Raw genomic sequence first — 15,818 nt, 5'->3', positions numbered from 1 at the left:
CTTCATTTCCTGGATTATTGAAGCGCTTAAACGATGTAGTTGCAACTTCCAGAATAAACGCCATTAACTCATCCGAGGCTTGCGGAATATATCCACTGAAAGAAAAGCACTAGCGACAAGTATTGAACCCCCATACTATTAACAAACTTGACCGAGTCAAGTCTGAGTGAACAAGTGCGTGCAAACATTGAAGCTGAAGTTGCACTTTTATCTGTGTCAACAAACACGACACGAATTCCTAAAAGAAAAGCAATAGAAAGCAAATTACACCACCAAATAAAAATGAAAATCGGGCTCGTGTCAAGCATACGTTAGCTGAATGTCTTACCTCAGACGAGGTAAGAAGGCGAATGAGAGAAGATAAGACACTCAAACAAGAGAAGTGTTTGAAGAAAGGTTAAAAAAAAACCTTAGGGTTTTGAGTACCAAAACAGCTGTGTCGGAAGTTGCTATTAATGCTAGACAGAATAGGTTTAATACAGGTTAAGTTTGAATACTCCAAAATTAATTCATAAGCAACGCGGCCGTAATTTTTCTGACTTTTAATCTAGTTTCTTCTGGTCACAATCAACCGGAGAAACGTCACAATCAGCGAAAAGATTTTATGAGCTTAATGCTCCCAATATTCCCAAACCATATCGATAATTAATCCCACTACTAATTATTCCCGCATAAAGTTGTTAATTAAAAAGATTGAACTGTGCTAGAAAAAATGCTTCATAATTTAAAGGTTTTCTTGACGTTTTAGTTCATTCTTGTGTATTCATAAAACGCTTTTTTGTTATAATGCTGCATATTTTACCATCATGTGATACAAGAAAAAATAAAAGTAGCTTGCAATTGTGAATCCTTGTTAGTCTGTATGATTTCTCAGCCGAAACTTGTACACAAAGGGAATATTGACATATTGAAAAGGTTTATAAAACTTCATGTAGTGAGACTATCACTTTAAACAATCTAGAAACGGTATGCAACTGCAATGCGAAGATTCGAAAATAGAAAAAAAAACCAACATAATGATTTAATTTCTGACATTTTTTTTTGCATGAAAACTTTTTCAAAAAAATGTCAAAGTTACCCCAGCGTACCTTACATTTCTGTGCTAACATTTTTCGTTGAATAGTGAATTATTCACTACATTACTTTGTCATTTACTAGGTTAAGACATGGTTCTAAAATTATTGCAACTGTGAAATCTGATTCTGAAACACAACTTGTGTTTGACTTTGTTTGCTTAATAGGTAAAAGAATAAAAACATTTTAGTACGCAAATTTGAACTGATTTGCTGTCAGTCTGTCATTCCAACTGCCATTATTTTACATTACTGCTTAACATTTTTGATGCAGTCTTGATTAAAACAGGATGTGCAAACAAAATAAAAATCTTCTTCAAGCAGCTTTCTTGATAATGAAACAATATTGGTTATCCCCAATGGCTAGAAATACAGTCTGATTCCTACATTTTTCAAACTTCTGTGTTGAAATCTATTTTTCAAATTCATCCAAGTTCTTTTTAGGCCTAAAATTGTACAACTGTTGTATGGATTGTTTACTGAGCTGTAAGTGCAAAACAATTCAGACGTTCCTTCTAGTGTTGAAATGTATTGATATCTTTTTATATTTTTATATAAACCAATACTTGATAGTAGGAATAATAAAACACACACACTTCATTCTTTTAGGATTGAAACGTGAATAAAAACAGTAAACAATATCATTATATATCATATTCGTGAATATAAAATTTTTTGGTCATTTTTTTTAAAAAACGATTTTTTTAGTTTTTCAAATCACAACGAACAAATTTATATCAGTTTACTAATTATTAAAAAATCTCGGTTTCTTGGAGTTTCGGTGCAGTTTTTTGTGCATTCTAACAACTGTGTCCCCCCCTCCTTCCCTCCCTCTACTTTTGTGATTGATTACGATAGAAAATTTTATGCTGATTAAGAATTGTATAAAAACATCGGTCTCAAAATCAACGTTAAGTGCTCTAATTTGAAGTTGAAAGCACAAAAATGCAATAAATCTCTAATGTTCGCCATCTTGAATATTGATTTTTTTTTTTTTATTAAAAGTTTTCTTTTAAAAGTATTAAAAACCTGGTTTTTATTTTTTATAATAAAAGTTTTGAATAATAGATCATTATGGGAATTCAATCACTTTTATTCTAAGGTTCCTAGCCTTAACAGTACAAGTTTGAAAACAAACTTTTCAATAGACCCATTTCAAGTTTTCAAGTTCGTTTTACAAATAATTTGTTGGCAAAGCAAAAATCAACTTTGCTTTCAAAAATCAACTTTGCTTCTCCTAAATGTAGAAATGGTAAAAAAAAAAAAAAAAAGTTTTTGGTGTAGAGATACTGGTAAAAGCAGGGGATTATCAATTAGCGATATAAGGCAAAAGTTAAAAATTGGAAGCGATGACACCATTGTTGATTGGAATCAATTTTGCAAAGATATTTGCGTCTCATATTTCCTGAATGACACTAATCTATTGGAGACCCAGGGTGCATTGTTGAAATGGATGAATCTGATTTCTGTCGAAGAAGAATTTTTGTCGAAGAAAGAATCAAGTTAGTAGAATAATCTCGTAACAATGGATATTTGGTGGATATGAGCCTGCAACTAAGAAAGTCTTTTGGCTCAAAAACACGATGCTGAAACATTGATTCCAATCATACATCAATGGATACTTCTTGACTTTATTGTTTGGAGAGATATGTCAGCAGTATATAATGATTTGCACCCTCCTGCATATTTACATGGCACCGTTAACCAAACTCTCACTTTGTAGATCTGCAGACAGGCGTGACAACAAATTACATAGAAGCAATGTAGTCTTAAGCCAAAGCAAAGTTCAAATCAATGTTTGGGCCAATTAACCGCGAAATGGTAGCTGATTATTTGTCTTAATTTATGTGGATGCAGAGATTTCCCGAACATCAGTTTTTTCATTTTTGGGATTAGGTTGTTACAGTACATCTTGTTTGATTACCTCGAAATAAAGCTTTCTATGTGCATCCGAACCTAACATACATTATAATTCATGCCGAGGATCGTGTAAATCTAAAACGGCTTTTTTCATAGCCACATAAATTCACTAAAAACATTTTTGCAAAAAACATTATAAGAAATTCTATTTTTATCATTCGATAAAAGTTCACCTTTTTAATTACTATTTTTCTTGAATAATATTAAAAAAAACTTTATTAATAATATAGTCGTACACAATGTTTTTATACGATTCTTAATCAGCATAAGATTTTCGATTAGGAAATGTCATCGGATCCCGCTCGGCCACCAAACGGGTAATTTAAAAAATTTTTTCGGGTCCCGAACCCACTCGGGTATCGACCCGTTAAATACCCGATAGCCCGATAACCCAAAAAAATGATCAAACGTGTTAACGAGCAACGACAGCTAAGGAACCGAAACCGATAAATTATCGGGTAGCCGTTCGAGTATTGTATTTTTAATACCCGTTCGGTTTTTGGCTTTATCACCGTTCGAGTCCCAAAACTTAGTAAAAGATTTTAAAAAATTGAAAAAACCATAAAAGTCACTAAAATTTGCTACAAGTTATTGCTTACGTTAACTTTAGCATCTTTGGAAGATGTTTAAAATGTATGAAATAAGGTTTAAAAAAGGTACTAAATTTAACTTATTTAAGCCGGAAGTTAATTAAAGAAGTATTTAATTAAACAGAGACTGAGTGCACAGTTAACTAAACAACATGAGTAAATGAAACAGGTTAGATAATGTAAAAATAAATACCGTTTCGGTGCCAAAGTTAACTTTCTAAGCTAATTAGTTGCCTTAGTTGTCATAGAAATAAAACACTAGCAAATATACCGTTTTCACCTCTGAATTTTTACGTAACGCAGATTACAAAATGAACATTTATAATTTGGAGATGTAACTGTTTGTTTTCATGAGTTTCTTAGCATGAAATAAATTGAAAGAAATCTAAACCAAGTTTTAAATTGCCATTTTTGACAAGTCTTTGTCTTCTTTAATGTTACACATGTCCATAACGTTAATAGCATCAACAGGGGCTTCCAAAATGTCATTATCCGGCTCCTCTTTAGAATTGATGAAGAAATTTTGGTTTCTGAGCAGTATTTGGGCAGATTTTCTCTCAAACTGAGATTAGTTGCGTTTGATAAAGAGTAGTTTTTCAGTCTTCAAAGGATCCATGCGATTTCTTCTCTTTTGTGACGGTCAGACTAAAAGCGCTGAACAAGCACTCTAAGGATGGTGAACTGCAGGAATGCTCAGGATTGCAAAGGTAGCCTTGGAAAGAATTGGATAGATGTTCCGTTTTCTCATCCAGAACTGAATTGGCTTTCCCATCCATGGAGAACAACATCATTTTCATAAACAAAAAGTTCTCCTTTCAATCCAATCCCACCCTTCTTCTGCTTCTTTGGGTGAATAAAGCTGAAAGAGAAGCTTCCAAATTGTGAGTGCCGAAGGCTGTCGTCGTCAGTGAATGCTTCAATCTCTGAGTCTTTTTCCCCACTTTTGCCGAAAAAACTTGAGAAGAACTCTTTTATAGCTTCTTTAGGATCCTCAGCCAAATTCTGGATTTTGGAGTATTGAACTTGGAGTATTGAACTTGGAGAATTGAACTTGGAGTATTGAACTTGGAGTATTGAACTTGGAGTATTGAACTTGGAGTATTGAACTTGGAGTATTGAACTTGGAGTATTGAACTTGAAGTATTGATCAGAAAAATATAAAAGAGAAAGAAAAAAGTCTGACTTTTATGGGCAAAAAGGCTGACTTTAAGGGCAGATAGTCAGACTTATTCATACTTTAACCAGTTTTTACTGTGCTTGTATCCTAATATTTACAACTATTTGCACAAAAGTGGAGTACAGCTAGTTACATTTCAACTTTTGACTAATGATATTTTGAAATAATTTTTAAAATATCATTACAAGGTCCAAATAGTTGGGAACTAGGTAGACAACTTGTATGGAACTATTTGCAATTTTAAGCAATGCTTGAAGGCAATTACCATTTGTGTAAAACTTACAGGTACTAAACAAAGATATTAAACTAACTTATTACCTGGTTTTTTGGCTTTGTTTTTATTGGGAGGCGGGCCATCTGGATCTGAAGATGGTGTTGTATTTCCTTTTTTCACGTTCACTTCCTTTTTTGTTTTCAGTATCAACACCGCCTAGACCCCGATATGCAATAGGGAATCAACCAACATTTTCAATATTTCAAGATAATTAAGAAAAACAATTTTAAAACTAGGCGTAATTATTTTCTTGGAAAAATGAAGCCACAATATGAAAATTAAACATTTTTATTACAGGGGTAAGTTAACACACTGCGTTTAACTTTGGTTTTTCCACCAGAAACTTCCTAAATTCACATGGAACCTTCCCACTTAACTAATTCATCGTTCAGTTTAGCATCAGGGCTATATGCGCATGCGCATGGAAGTTAAAGCGATTTTTGTGTTTTTTTACTTATTTGTAACTTTTGTAACTTTTGTAACTATATTACTTTTTCAATTTTAAAATAGCAATAGCATTAGCTTCAAGTAAACTCGAATATATATAGGTGTTGAATGGTTCACTCTAACCAATCACATTTTGTGTTTCTCAATATTTCGCGTTTTTGCGGATTTATAAGCCATTTTGTGAGCAAAAGGCTTTTTGGGTTAGTTGGGACAATGATCGCGGGGCTAGTTGGCAACATGTGCCAACTTACAACTTTTCGCATTAGCCGTAAAGCTAATGCGAAAGTTATCTAACACTACAGATCTACAGACATGAGAAATTATAAAAGAAAAGTAGACAGGTCTGTAAATTCTAAATATGTTACAAAAATGTTGTTGATGCTATTTTTGTAAAAGAAAAGCCTATTCGATCGACTTAGGGCAATAAAAGTTAATGTCAAAAAATATTGTTGGATAAAAATTATCAAGAGTTTTCATAAAAAAATGCGCTTGAAATATATGCTTAACGTTGCTAATCTTGTCTCTTTTTACATGGTGTGCCAACTTACCCTGAGATAATAGGCAACTTACCCCTGGCTGGGGTAAGTTGGTACATATTTTCAAAAACTATAACTGTAGCCCTAAGTCTGTATCTTAAAAACTAGACCTGATTGACAAATTTGAATCTTAGATTCGGATTTAGGAGGCAAATTTGATTGAGAATCACCTAAGAAAACCCTTTTGACGCATTATATTTTATAAAAGACAGCTATGGTTGTATAACTGTGGGATTTATGCAGGAAACCGAAAGAATTCTACCTTTCGCGTCTTGATTAAGGTGAGGCAGGCCGTGGTTTCCAAGAGGTTGGCTCCTGCTTAAGGAAATATATCGAAAACAATATAACTAATGAGGTTGAAAATATTATTCTATATATAGAAATATAAAAATAGCACTCTTACTCAAGTCTATTTTAGACGAGTCGCCACAATTAAAAATGATTAGATTAAAGTTCTTAATATCAGGTCCTTTTTATGCAACGACACTGATTTTGGGGACGTTGAATGTAAAATTAAAAAACGAAATAAAATTTTTCTCCTGGAATTACATCCAAATTATGAAAGATTGAAGGAAAAAACGTCTCGTTGTAGTTTATAGAATGAAAAAAGAAGATTTTGTTTGTACTAAAAAAAATAGAAAAAGAGATTGTTAATAAAAAAAACAACCTGTTCTGGCGAAGCAATAAACTGGTTGCACATACGGGAGTTAAAATTGATAAAAGAAGAGCGCTTTAGTATTTTCATTAAAACAGTGCACAATAATGAATCAATATTAAAAAAAGAGGAAAGCCAAGTGAAGAATTATTTTCCAAACATTTAAAAACATACTGGCCGAATGGCAAACCAGTTGCCGAACCTAAACTCAAAGATATAAAAAGCTATTTGCACTTAATTTCTGCAGTAGTTCACGTGTTTTATAATAATTTAACATCAGACTTTACTGTTGAAGAGGACATAGACGGCTACAATGGCGAAATAGATTTGACTTAAAGGCAATAGTTAAAAAACTTACAACTGTCCGCCACAAGAATCACTCCAAAGAATAATATTTAAAATTTTTTATTCCAGGGTCTTAATTTTATATTTGCATTATGTAAAAAAGAACCAATACTCACCCTGAGTACTTATAATAAACTTTATGACTTTTTCTTTGTTTGTAATGCTTAATCATTGTGAATGTGTAGGGAAGACCGGGGCTAGTTGACTCAATACCGCATATAACAGCTGAGTGTCCATTTTATTGCGATTCCCAGGTGACAGTTGTGTATTAATATATCTATAAACAGTATCTAAAGTATATTTATAAAGTTTTATTTATCATTGTCAATTTTTTTACAGGCTAATAGATTAGATAAATAAAATTTATTTCATAAAAATGAATAGAAAATGTAAAAACAGTCCTGACAGATTCTGCTATGTGTGTGGAAAGGTAACTTTTAGTGATCAGCAATGCACCATAACTACGTAAAGTCCCTTTACAGTGCATATTTCGGAATAAGGCTTGGAGATGAAGACAAAAGCTTTGCCCCACATATATGCTGCAAAGCCTGTGTCGTAGCCTTAAGGCGCTGTAATGAGGGCAGAGCACACTATATGTATGCACACTGCCATTAAGCCAGTACCATATGGTCCAGGAGTTCCAGTTCCTTCTCAACCTGAGAAAGGCGAATTAGAAGAGGATATAGAAGATGTAAAAGTGGAAGACACTGACATATTTGTGACGTATGAGCCAACATCTAGCATGACTTTGCCAAGACCACTCACTTAAAGTCAATTAAATGAGTTGACCAGAGATCTTGGTCTTTCTAAAGAAAATGCACAACTTCTTGGTGCCCGTCTTAGTGAGAGCAATCTCCTCTCCAAAAAAACTACCTTCTATTGGTATAGAAACAGAGAATAGAAGTTTCGAAGGTTTTTTAAAGTTGATTCTTCTACCTCCTTGGCATATTTCAATGATGTAAAAGGCTTAATAGAGGCACTTGGCGTTTCTTACCAACCAAGAGAATGGAGGCTCTTTGTTGATTCCTCTAGCAGAAGCCTAGAGGCAGTACTCCTACACATTGGCAATAAAATGGCATCTATACCTATTGGACATTCAGTTCAGTTGACAGAAAGCTACAAGAACATGAAAATATTGATTGATGCAATCAAGTACTCCAACCGCAATTGGCTAATATGTGGTAACCTTAAGGTAAAATACTTGTTAAGTTTTCTTGTCAATGTAAAGCTTTTCTTTGAAAATACTTTCACACCTGTGGGTAATTTTTTAGAAAAAAATAGAAATATATTTTAACTTACTAAGATTTGATTTTTTATGAATAAATCTTTTCTTTTCAGGTTGTGTGCTTTCTACTTGGCATGCAAGGGGGGTACACAAAATACCCTTGCTTCTTATGCCTATGGGATGGTAGGGCAGATAGTCTTCACTATAAGCAGAAAGACTGGGCATCTCGGGAGGCATTCACAATTGGCAGCTACAACGTGATAGCTGAACCACTAGTCCCTCCAGAAAATGTTTTACTTCCTCCTCTCCATATAAGCATCGGCGTTACCGCACCATCGGTAAAAATGCGTAAATTTGCGTGAAATGCGTAAAAGTGCGTAAAAATGCGTAAATTTGCGTAAAATGCGTAAATCTGCGTAAAAATGCGTATTTACCGCGGTAATTTTGCGTAAAAAAGCGTAATACGCAATTTTACCGCATTTATCACTTTTTACCGCATTTATCACTTTTTACCGTTTTTATCACTTTTTACCGCCTTTTACCACGATTTACCGCATTTTATCACAATTTACCTCTTTTTTTGCTGATTACCAAAAAACTAAAAAAGATATTTTAAATTGCTTTTTGTATATCTATTAGTAAATATTACATTTACAGTTTTAAACAAACAAGTTATTGATAAAAAAATTAATCATCAGATATATCATCATCTGTCTCTTATAAAATATTTGCAAGCTCAGATGCTCTGTACTTTTTTTTCTCATTCCCCTATTCGACTTCATTACATTAACTAATTTTGCTTTTTGGCTAGAACTGCTACTACTTTGTCTTTGTTGAAGTGTCATTGCAATAAACAAATAAGAGACTTTGAGTTTTGTCTTCACCTAGAGTTACTTTATACCCTTTTTGTTGAGCTAGAGTCCTTGACACTTTTGGCTAGGAAAAGTCTTTTTAGGTGCACCTCTTTTTTTAGTTTTAGTTTGACTTTGTAATCTTTGTCTTCTCAGTTGGTGGTGTGATATGTGGTAACTTATATGGCTCTTCTTCACAAGTTTTTTCCCAACCTTTGAGGTTAGAAGGAACCCTTGTGTACTTTTGACTTACAAAAAACTAACATGCTGGTTTTCTGGTTTTGCATTATGCCTAAAACCTGTATCAGCAGAAGTCACAGGTATAATCAAGTAACTTCTAGTCAGATCAGCTAGCAAAGGTGACTCATTTTTATCTTGCTTCCAATATTCAAAAGTATCCACATTCCTTTTGGGTAAGGCTATTGTCTGATACTTTTTACATTCAAACATCAAGGGTGGCTTGAGCTTTGATTGGGTTTACTTAAAAGTCCCAGGGCGCTCGCTGAAATCTGCCTCCTTTTTTCAAAAACTCAAGGTCCACTGGATCAATAGATTTGTCAAGGTCTGATGTTTTTAGCGAAGTAAAATCATCAACCAATGTCTCATAGAACTGGATTGTGGTTGGGTAATTGTCAACCAATTCCTGGCAGTTTCCCTTCCTTCTTCACTGTTTGCTATATTTTTAAGTGTATATCATCTATAATATGGGTGCAGAAGTGAACCCACATTATAGTATTTGACTCTAATGCCATTATTTGATAGATTTTTTAAAAATTCTTTCATGAAGTTGTGTAGGCACTCTGCAACTTGGGGGTCACGCTCTTCATCCTCATTTACGGTTCTTTTGCAAAGCAAGTGGAGAACTTATATGTCTTTTTGAACTTTATGCATGGTCAACTGTTTTTCAGAAGACCGGGAATAAGAGCATTGCTTACATTCTATCAGAAACGTTAAAATGTTACAAATATCCTCTTATGGTACTGGACTTATCAGCCTCTTTATTTTCATTATCTGCTTATTACATCTCGTAAAAAGATAGTGGATGGCAGAATCTGAAAGAAAATAGCCGAGTTATAAATGTTAAAAAGGATGCAAATTACAATGTTTCAATAGTAGATAGTTCATAAAAAATAAATGCATGAACCACAAGACACATTGATGTGTTTTGAGTAATTCAAATTTTCGTAAAATTACTGAGATTTAAAATATACTAAACTACAGTAAGAGTAAAACTCTTACTTTAAGTGAACTTTAACTCCACTGGTGCTACCTTAAGACAGCTTAATCACTTTTTTGCACTTATTGCATTCAGCAAATCCTAATTTCTTGCCAGAGCCAGAGATGTTATCCTCTTCTCTGTCTAGCTTGGTAAAATAATTCCAAAGAGACATTGTTTCTTGAAGATGGTTTGATTCGGTAGTGATTTTGGTATACTAATCAGATCACTGAAGAACTTTGAGGTTGTTAGTCTTTCTTGATTTTTGTCAAGCTTATATAGGAGGCTAATTTAATTTTAGAAGGTAATTAATTATTTAACAACTATCTGACTTGATAAAAACAAAGTAATTTTTTACCATTATAATTACCGCTTTTACTAACTTTTATCACAATTTACCGAAATTACCGATTTTTATCGCTTTTACGCAATTTTACCGTATTTACGCAATTTTACCGATTTTACGCATTTTACGCAATTTTACCGTCTTCTGTAATAAGAAAGCGTAAAAATGCGTAATACGCATTTTATCGCATTTTACCGCAATTTACCGAATTTTTTTTACCGCCGGTGCGGTAACGCCGCTGCTTATCTCCATATCAAACTTTGTCTGACGAAAATATTCGGGAATATTTTTTTACCTGGTAATCGCCCTAGTTGACTACCCTAGTTGACTATCTTACAGAAAACTTATAAGTTTTGTGGGATGGCAATATTCTTATATTATCCTTTAGGATATCCTAAAGGATTCGTGAGATCGTAAGTAAAAACAGAAAAGTTGTTTTGTTAATGTTAATTCTGTAAAATATACTTTTTTTCACAAATGAAAAAAAAGCGCGTTTCTTAACTTCACTCAGATAATTAAAGGAGAAATTAAGAAACGCGCTTTTTTAACAATTTCGTTATAAAAATTTCATTTTCATTTGTTATAACAAGGTATATCCTGTTTAATCTATAAAAACGTTTACATTTTGTTTAGTACATGTACTAAAAAAAAAACAATATCTGCTATACTATTTATTTAGTTTTTAATATGTGATTTAAAATTTATTTTACACAGAATGAAATTTTATTTCAATAAGAGAATATTAATTCCAACTTAAACTTACCTATTACGAATCTAAAATTAAATAGCCTACAGCATCCTATAAGAATCCTATTTTGATCCTTCAAGATCTTTTAAAATATTCTTTTAGATCTTACCTTATCCTGTAAGAATTTCTTTAAATCCTACAAGATCCTTCAAAAGGATGCTTATAGGTCTTGCAGGGACTTGTGCAACTCAACCCATAGGATTCTTGTAGGATCTGTAAGATCAGTCAACTAGGGCGGGTTCGAGAACCGTTAATTTAAATAACCCGAAAGATTGAGTCGGGTCGGGTATGAAAAGTTTCAACTACCCGAACTTATCGGCGTTATCGGGTAATCAGAGTCCAACAAAATTATTTTTGGCTTTTATCGGTGTCCTACACTGTCTCGTTCGTTTCCTATCGGGACCCAGACATACCCTATTACCAACACATCTGTACAATACATCCCAGAAGGCGTTGCGTCACCTAGTACTTATATTCAGATTATTCCCAAACGAATAATTTTGATTTAAGACTTCAGCGAAATCAAAATTACTCTAAATGTCAGTTGTGAAGGTGAAGATTGCTCATGTTATGGTCTTTTTTTTTTTTAGTTTCAGATATGGAGAGCTCTTCTTTTGATGCTACTGCTATTGTAAATCCATATAGAATATTTTTGTCGGAATTGGTAGATGAACTGACCTCAGAAGATTTGAAAAGATTAAAATTTTATTTGAAGGATTTTCTTGGTGGTAAGAAGACAGCATAGATTTATCAAGTATTTGTAAATTTAAAGTTTTCTCCTTAAAAAACGAAGTAAACTGTATTTAGAATACTTTTATTAATAATTTTATGAGTCAGTAATTTAAAAAAAGTTGTTTTAACCTTTCAAAAATAATGTTATTTATTGTTTGTGTCTCCAAAGTAAAGTATGTTTTAAATAATAATCTGTTTACTTATAATTGTTGCAATTTATAAAATTATTTGTATAAATATTTTATTTTTTATTGATAGTTTTTCAAAAAATTCAAAAGTTTGTATGCTACACAATTATTTGTTTGTTGCAACTGCTGTTAATAATTGAAAGTTTAGGGAAATTATATCCTATTGTAGATTTAAATAGGATGGGTAAGACACAAGAGTTTTCTAATTTATAACACAACAAAGTTTAAATAATTTTAGGGGTAAATTATAGAAAGGTATTGGCCACACATTGGAGGTGGCTTTATCCTTGTTAAATGAACTTTAATGTTTAAATTGATTTATGCAACATTGTAAAGTCTTATACAAACCCATAAAAGAATGATGCTTAGGAAATTCTAAGGAAATATCCCTGGTAATAAATAGGTAAAATCACTTCCAAATCTTACACTCAGCTGTTTATTTCCTAAAGAGAAATAAACAATTTGGTGTGAGATTTGCAAGTAATGATAAAAGAAATGGGGGGAAAGTAGGTGCTACTATTAATTTTTAAATAATTTTTTTGATAGTATTATTGGTGAGCTGAAAGGGGTCTCTATCCAATATTTTGAGCTCCAGCAAAAAATCTCACAAGCAAAATTGAACAATCTGGTTAAAAAAAACTGGATTTTTACCTGCTTGATTGAGAACAGGTATTATATAGACTTCCTATAAGATCACATACAAATGAAGATGGCACTAAACAAAATGATTCTCTTGTAAGTGATTCCTTCATACAACATCTGATTGAAGCAGAAGGTGATGATAATGTGACTCCACAAAAGACAGAGTATCAGTTGTTCCAGGTAAAAGTGTTTCATTAATAGATGTTATTAAGATACAAACAGCCAGCATAAATAAAAAAATCCGAAAATCAACAGATGCAAAGACAACCATTTGCAAACAGCAGATGTTTTGATTGTATATTTCTGACATTAAAAATTAGTAGAGATGTTTTTGTTTATATGTTTTATATTTATAAGGTTTTAGCTATTTATAACTTATAAATTTATAAGTTAGTTTCAAACAGATGTTTTTTATAAAACATTTGTGTCAAAAGTATACCATTTAATAACCATGTCTTTGATTTATTCAAAATTTGAAAGTATAAATTGAATTTTGCAGTGTAAGTTAATGTATTATATTACCTTATGCTGCAATGTTAAACAATTCAATTCCTGAGTACTATCAATTATTGTCTATGGATGGCAAATAGGATTTTTTAAATTAATATTGAATTTGTATGTATAGGTTGTTACTCAAGTTGTTACTATTGTTTACAATGAATAACAACCTTTAAATAAGCTCTCAGTTATCTCTTAACCATTCTAGATTACTGAAAAGTTTCATAAAAACTATTATCATAAAAGTATTATCAAAAAAGTCATCATAAAGCTCAATCTAGAAGTAAAATCCTGTAAAAAAGTTAAGCAACCCCCATAAAATTAATGTAAAAGTAAGTTTGATTGTGGTTGATAGATTTCAACTGAGAAAATAATACAGTTCATTTTATGTAGCGTAATTTGCATATATATATATATATATATATATATATATATATATATATATATATATATATATATATATATATAGTTCAATCACTTTTCTCCATAATATAGTAAGCTTTTGTGTGTTCTCGAATAAAAAGTTGAGTATTGTATTCTGTTCAATTTTTGTGTCTAATGGATAAAAAGAAAGGCTTGAAATTAGAATTTTTAAGAGAAGTAGCTTTTAGGGAGGAGATTTTAGGGTGTTCTGAACAGATGAAATAGTTTTTAAACTGTTGATATTTTTGAAGTTTTGCTGTTTAACTTTTTACTGTATGCTTTTAAAAGTAAATATAAGTTCTAATTGATTGTTTTGATATTTCACAAAAATAATTTTTTTTTTTAATTGCTACAGAGAATTATTTTGTTATTTGTAATACTGAATTTTCATCTGATTAAGTAATCATTTTTAACATCATTTCATCTGATAAAGTTATCAATTTTAAGGTTATTTTGTTAATTACCTTTATTAGGAAAACAACAGCATGCAGATGGTTTCCATCCTGATTTGCATATTTTTATTGTTTAAACAATGGAAAAATACACTTTGACTCATGTTAGGTTTAAGTTTCTAACAAAAAACAACACATAATTCATAAAATAAAAATCAGTTGTAATAAATCTGCCCCAATTTTGCTGCAGATCCCTTTATTCATGCAACAAATTTTAGCTAAAGTTTATAGCTTAGTTAGTTTTATGGGTTTTTTGGTTTGTTTAATTACTTGTGGGCTTCATAGTGCATGGAGTTACATAAGTTTTATGAATATTATTTTTTAAAATCTGTCTCATAAATCCTTCAAGCCCACCAAACCAAATGATACCAGTATCTAATGAAACATTTATATTTGGCATTGTCACAAAGTCTATCCTAAAACTTGTCTTAAAATTTATTTATTTTTTAATTCTTAATTAAAAAGTAAAAAAATAAAACAAGTTTTAGGACATACTTTGTGACATTAATTTTAAATAAGAGTTTCATTTCTTTTTAAGTTTTAAAATTCTGATAAAAAAAATTTATGGTAATTTAATTTTTCCTTTATCACCATATATTTTGTAATCAAGCTAATGTTTTAGTTTGATTTCAAAAGATCTGAAAATAAATATCTTTCCTAAGAAAAGTTGATTAATCCCTTGTTTTTGAATCAAAGACAACTTAAAACCTGGTTTCAGTGAAAATTTAATCATATTTCTGCTAGCATTTGATGACCGAGGTTTTTATTTTTTATTAGAGTGCTTCTCATAAGATTAGAAATTTTAATAAATTTTATGTAAATAACAAGTGACCAATAAAAATTTATTTTTATTATTGGTTAGCTACACACACAATTTTTCTTAATACTCAATATGGTCGGCTTAGAAGTATTGTGCAGTTCAGGAAAACTTTATCACAATACCTGTGATGTGCTTTTATTGCTCTTCCCATTCTCTGTGGTATGACACTTGATAGTCTTCCAGACTTTGGCTCTGATTGAACTGATTCTTCTAATTGAATAGCAGTTGCTTTATTAGATAGGTGAATCTTCTCAATGATTGACCTACGTTTACCTGGTGATAATTGTTTTGCTCTGCCTATTTTTGATTATCAGTTTTTTGATTAACCAGTCAGAATTAACAATATATTTCATTATAAATCCTAAATAATATAATACATTCTTGTATAATCAATATTTCTTTGGTTTCTTTGTTTGAGATTAAATGGTTGTAATAGAACTTTTGAAAAGTAATTTTGCTTCTTTTCTATAGCTGGCACTATTGATAAAATTGTTGATGTACATTCATGTTTTGATATACTCGAACAAAAAGCAAATATATCACAAAATGATTTAAGTTATCTTCACTATATATTGCCTCGCATTGGGAGACTAGATCTTGTAAAAAAAGTTTCTGAATTTGAGAAAAAAAACAGTACAAGAAGACCTGTTAATTCACGTA

At 31.6% G+C, this 15,818-nt stretch overlaps 1 protein-coding gene across 1 annotated transcript in view; it reads left to right on the top strand.

The window, feature by feature from the left end:
* LOC149883167 (uncharacterized) overlaps nucleotides 1-15,818 on the top strand; it is a 34,066-nt gene that overhangs the window by 16,828 nt on the left and 1,420 nt on the right. Inside the window, exons 6-8 of the mRNA XM_090101023.1 lie at nucleotides 7,634-7,740; nucleotides 11,962-12,131; nucleotides 15,630-15,815. Coding sequence (XP_089957149.1) covers nucleotides 7,634-7,740; nucleotides 11,962-12,131; nucleotides 15,630-15,815 — 463 coding nt within the window. The remainder of the gene's footprint in view (nucleotides 1-7,633; nucleotides 7,741-11,961; nucleotides 12,132-15,629; nucleotides 15,816-15,818) is intronic.

The sequence above is a fragment of the Hydra viridissima genome, unplaced genomic scaffold (genome assembly GCF_058129835.1).
Source record: "Hydra viridissima isolate aposymbiotic clone 2 unplaced genomic scaffold, HvirCarnegie_v1 scaffold_10, whole genome shotgun sequence".
Taxonomy (NCBI): Eukaryota; Metazoa; Cnidaria; class Hydrozoa; order Anthoathecata; family Hydridae; genus Hydra; species Hydra viridissima.
Note: the sequence above shows the minus strand (reverse complement) of the source record. Positions and strands in the feature narration are given on the sequence as shown.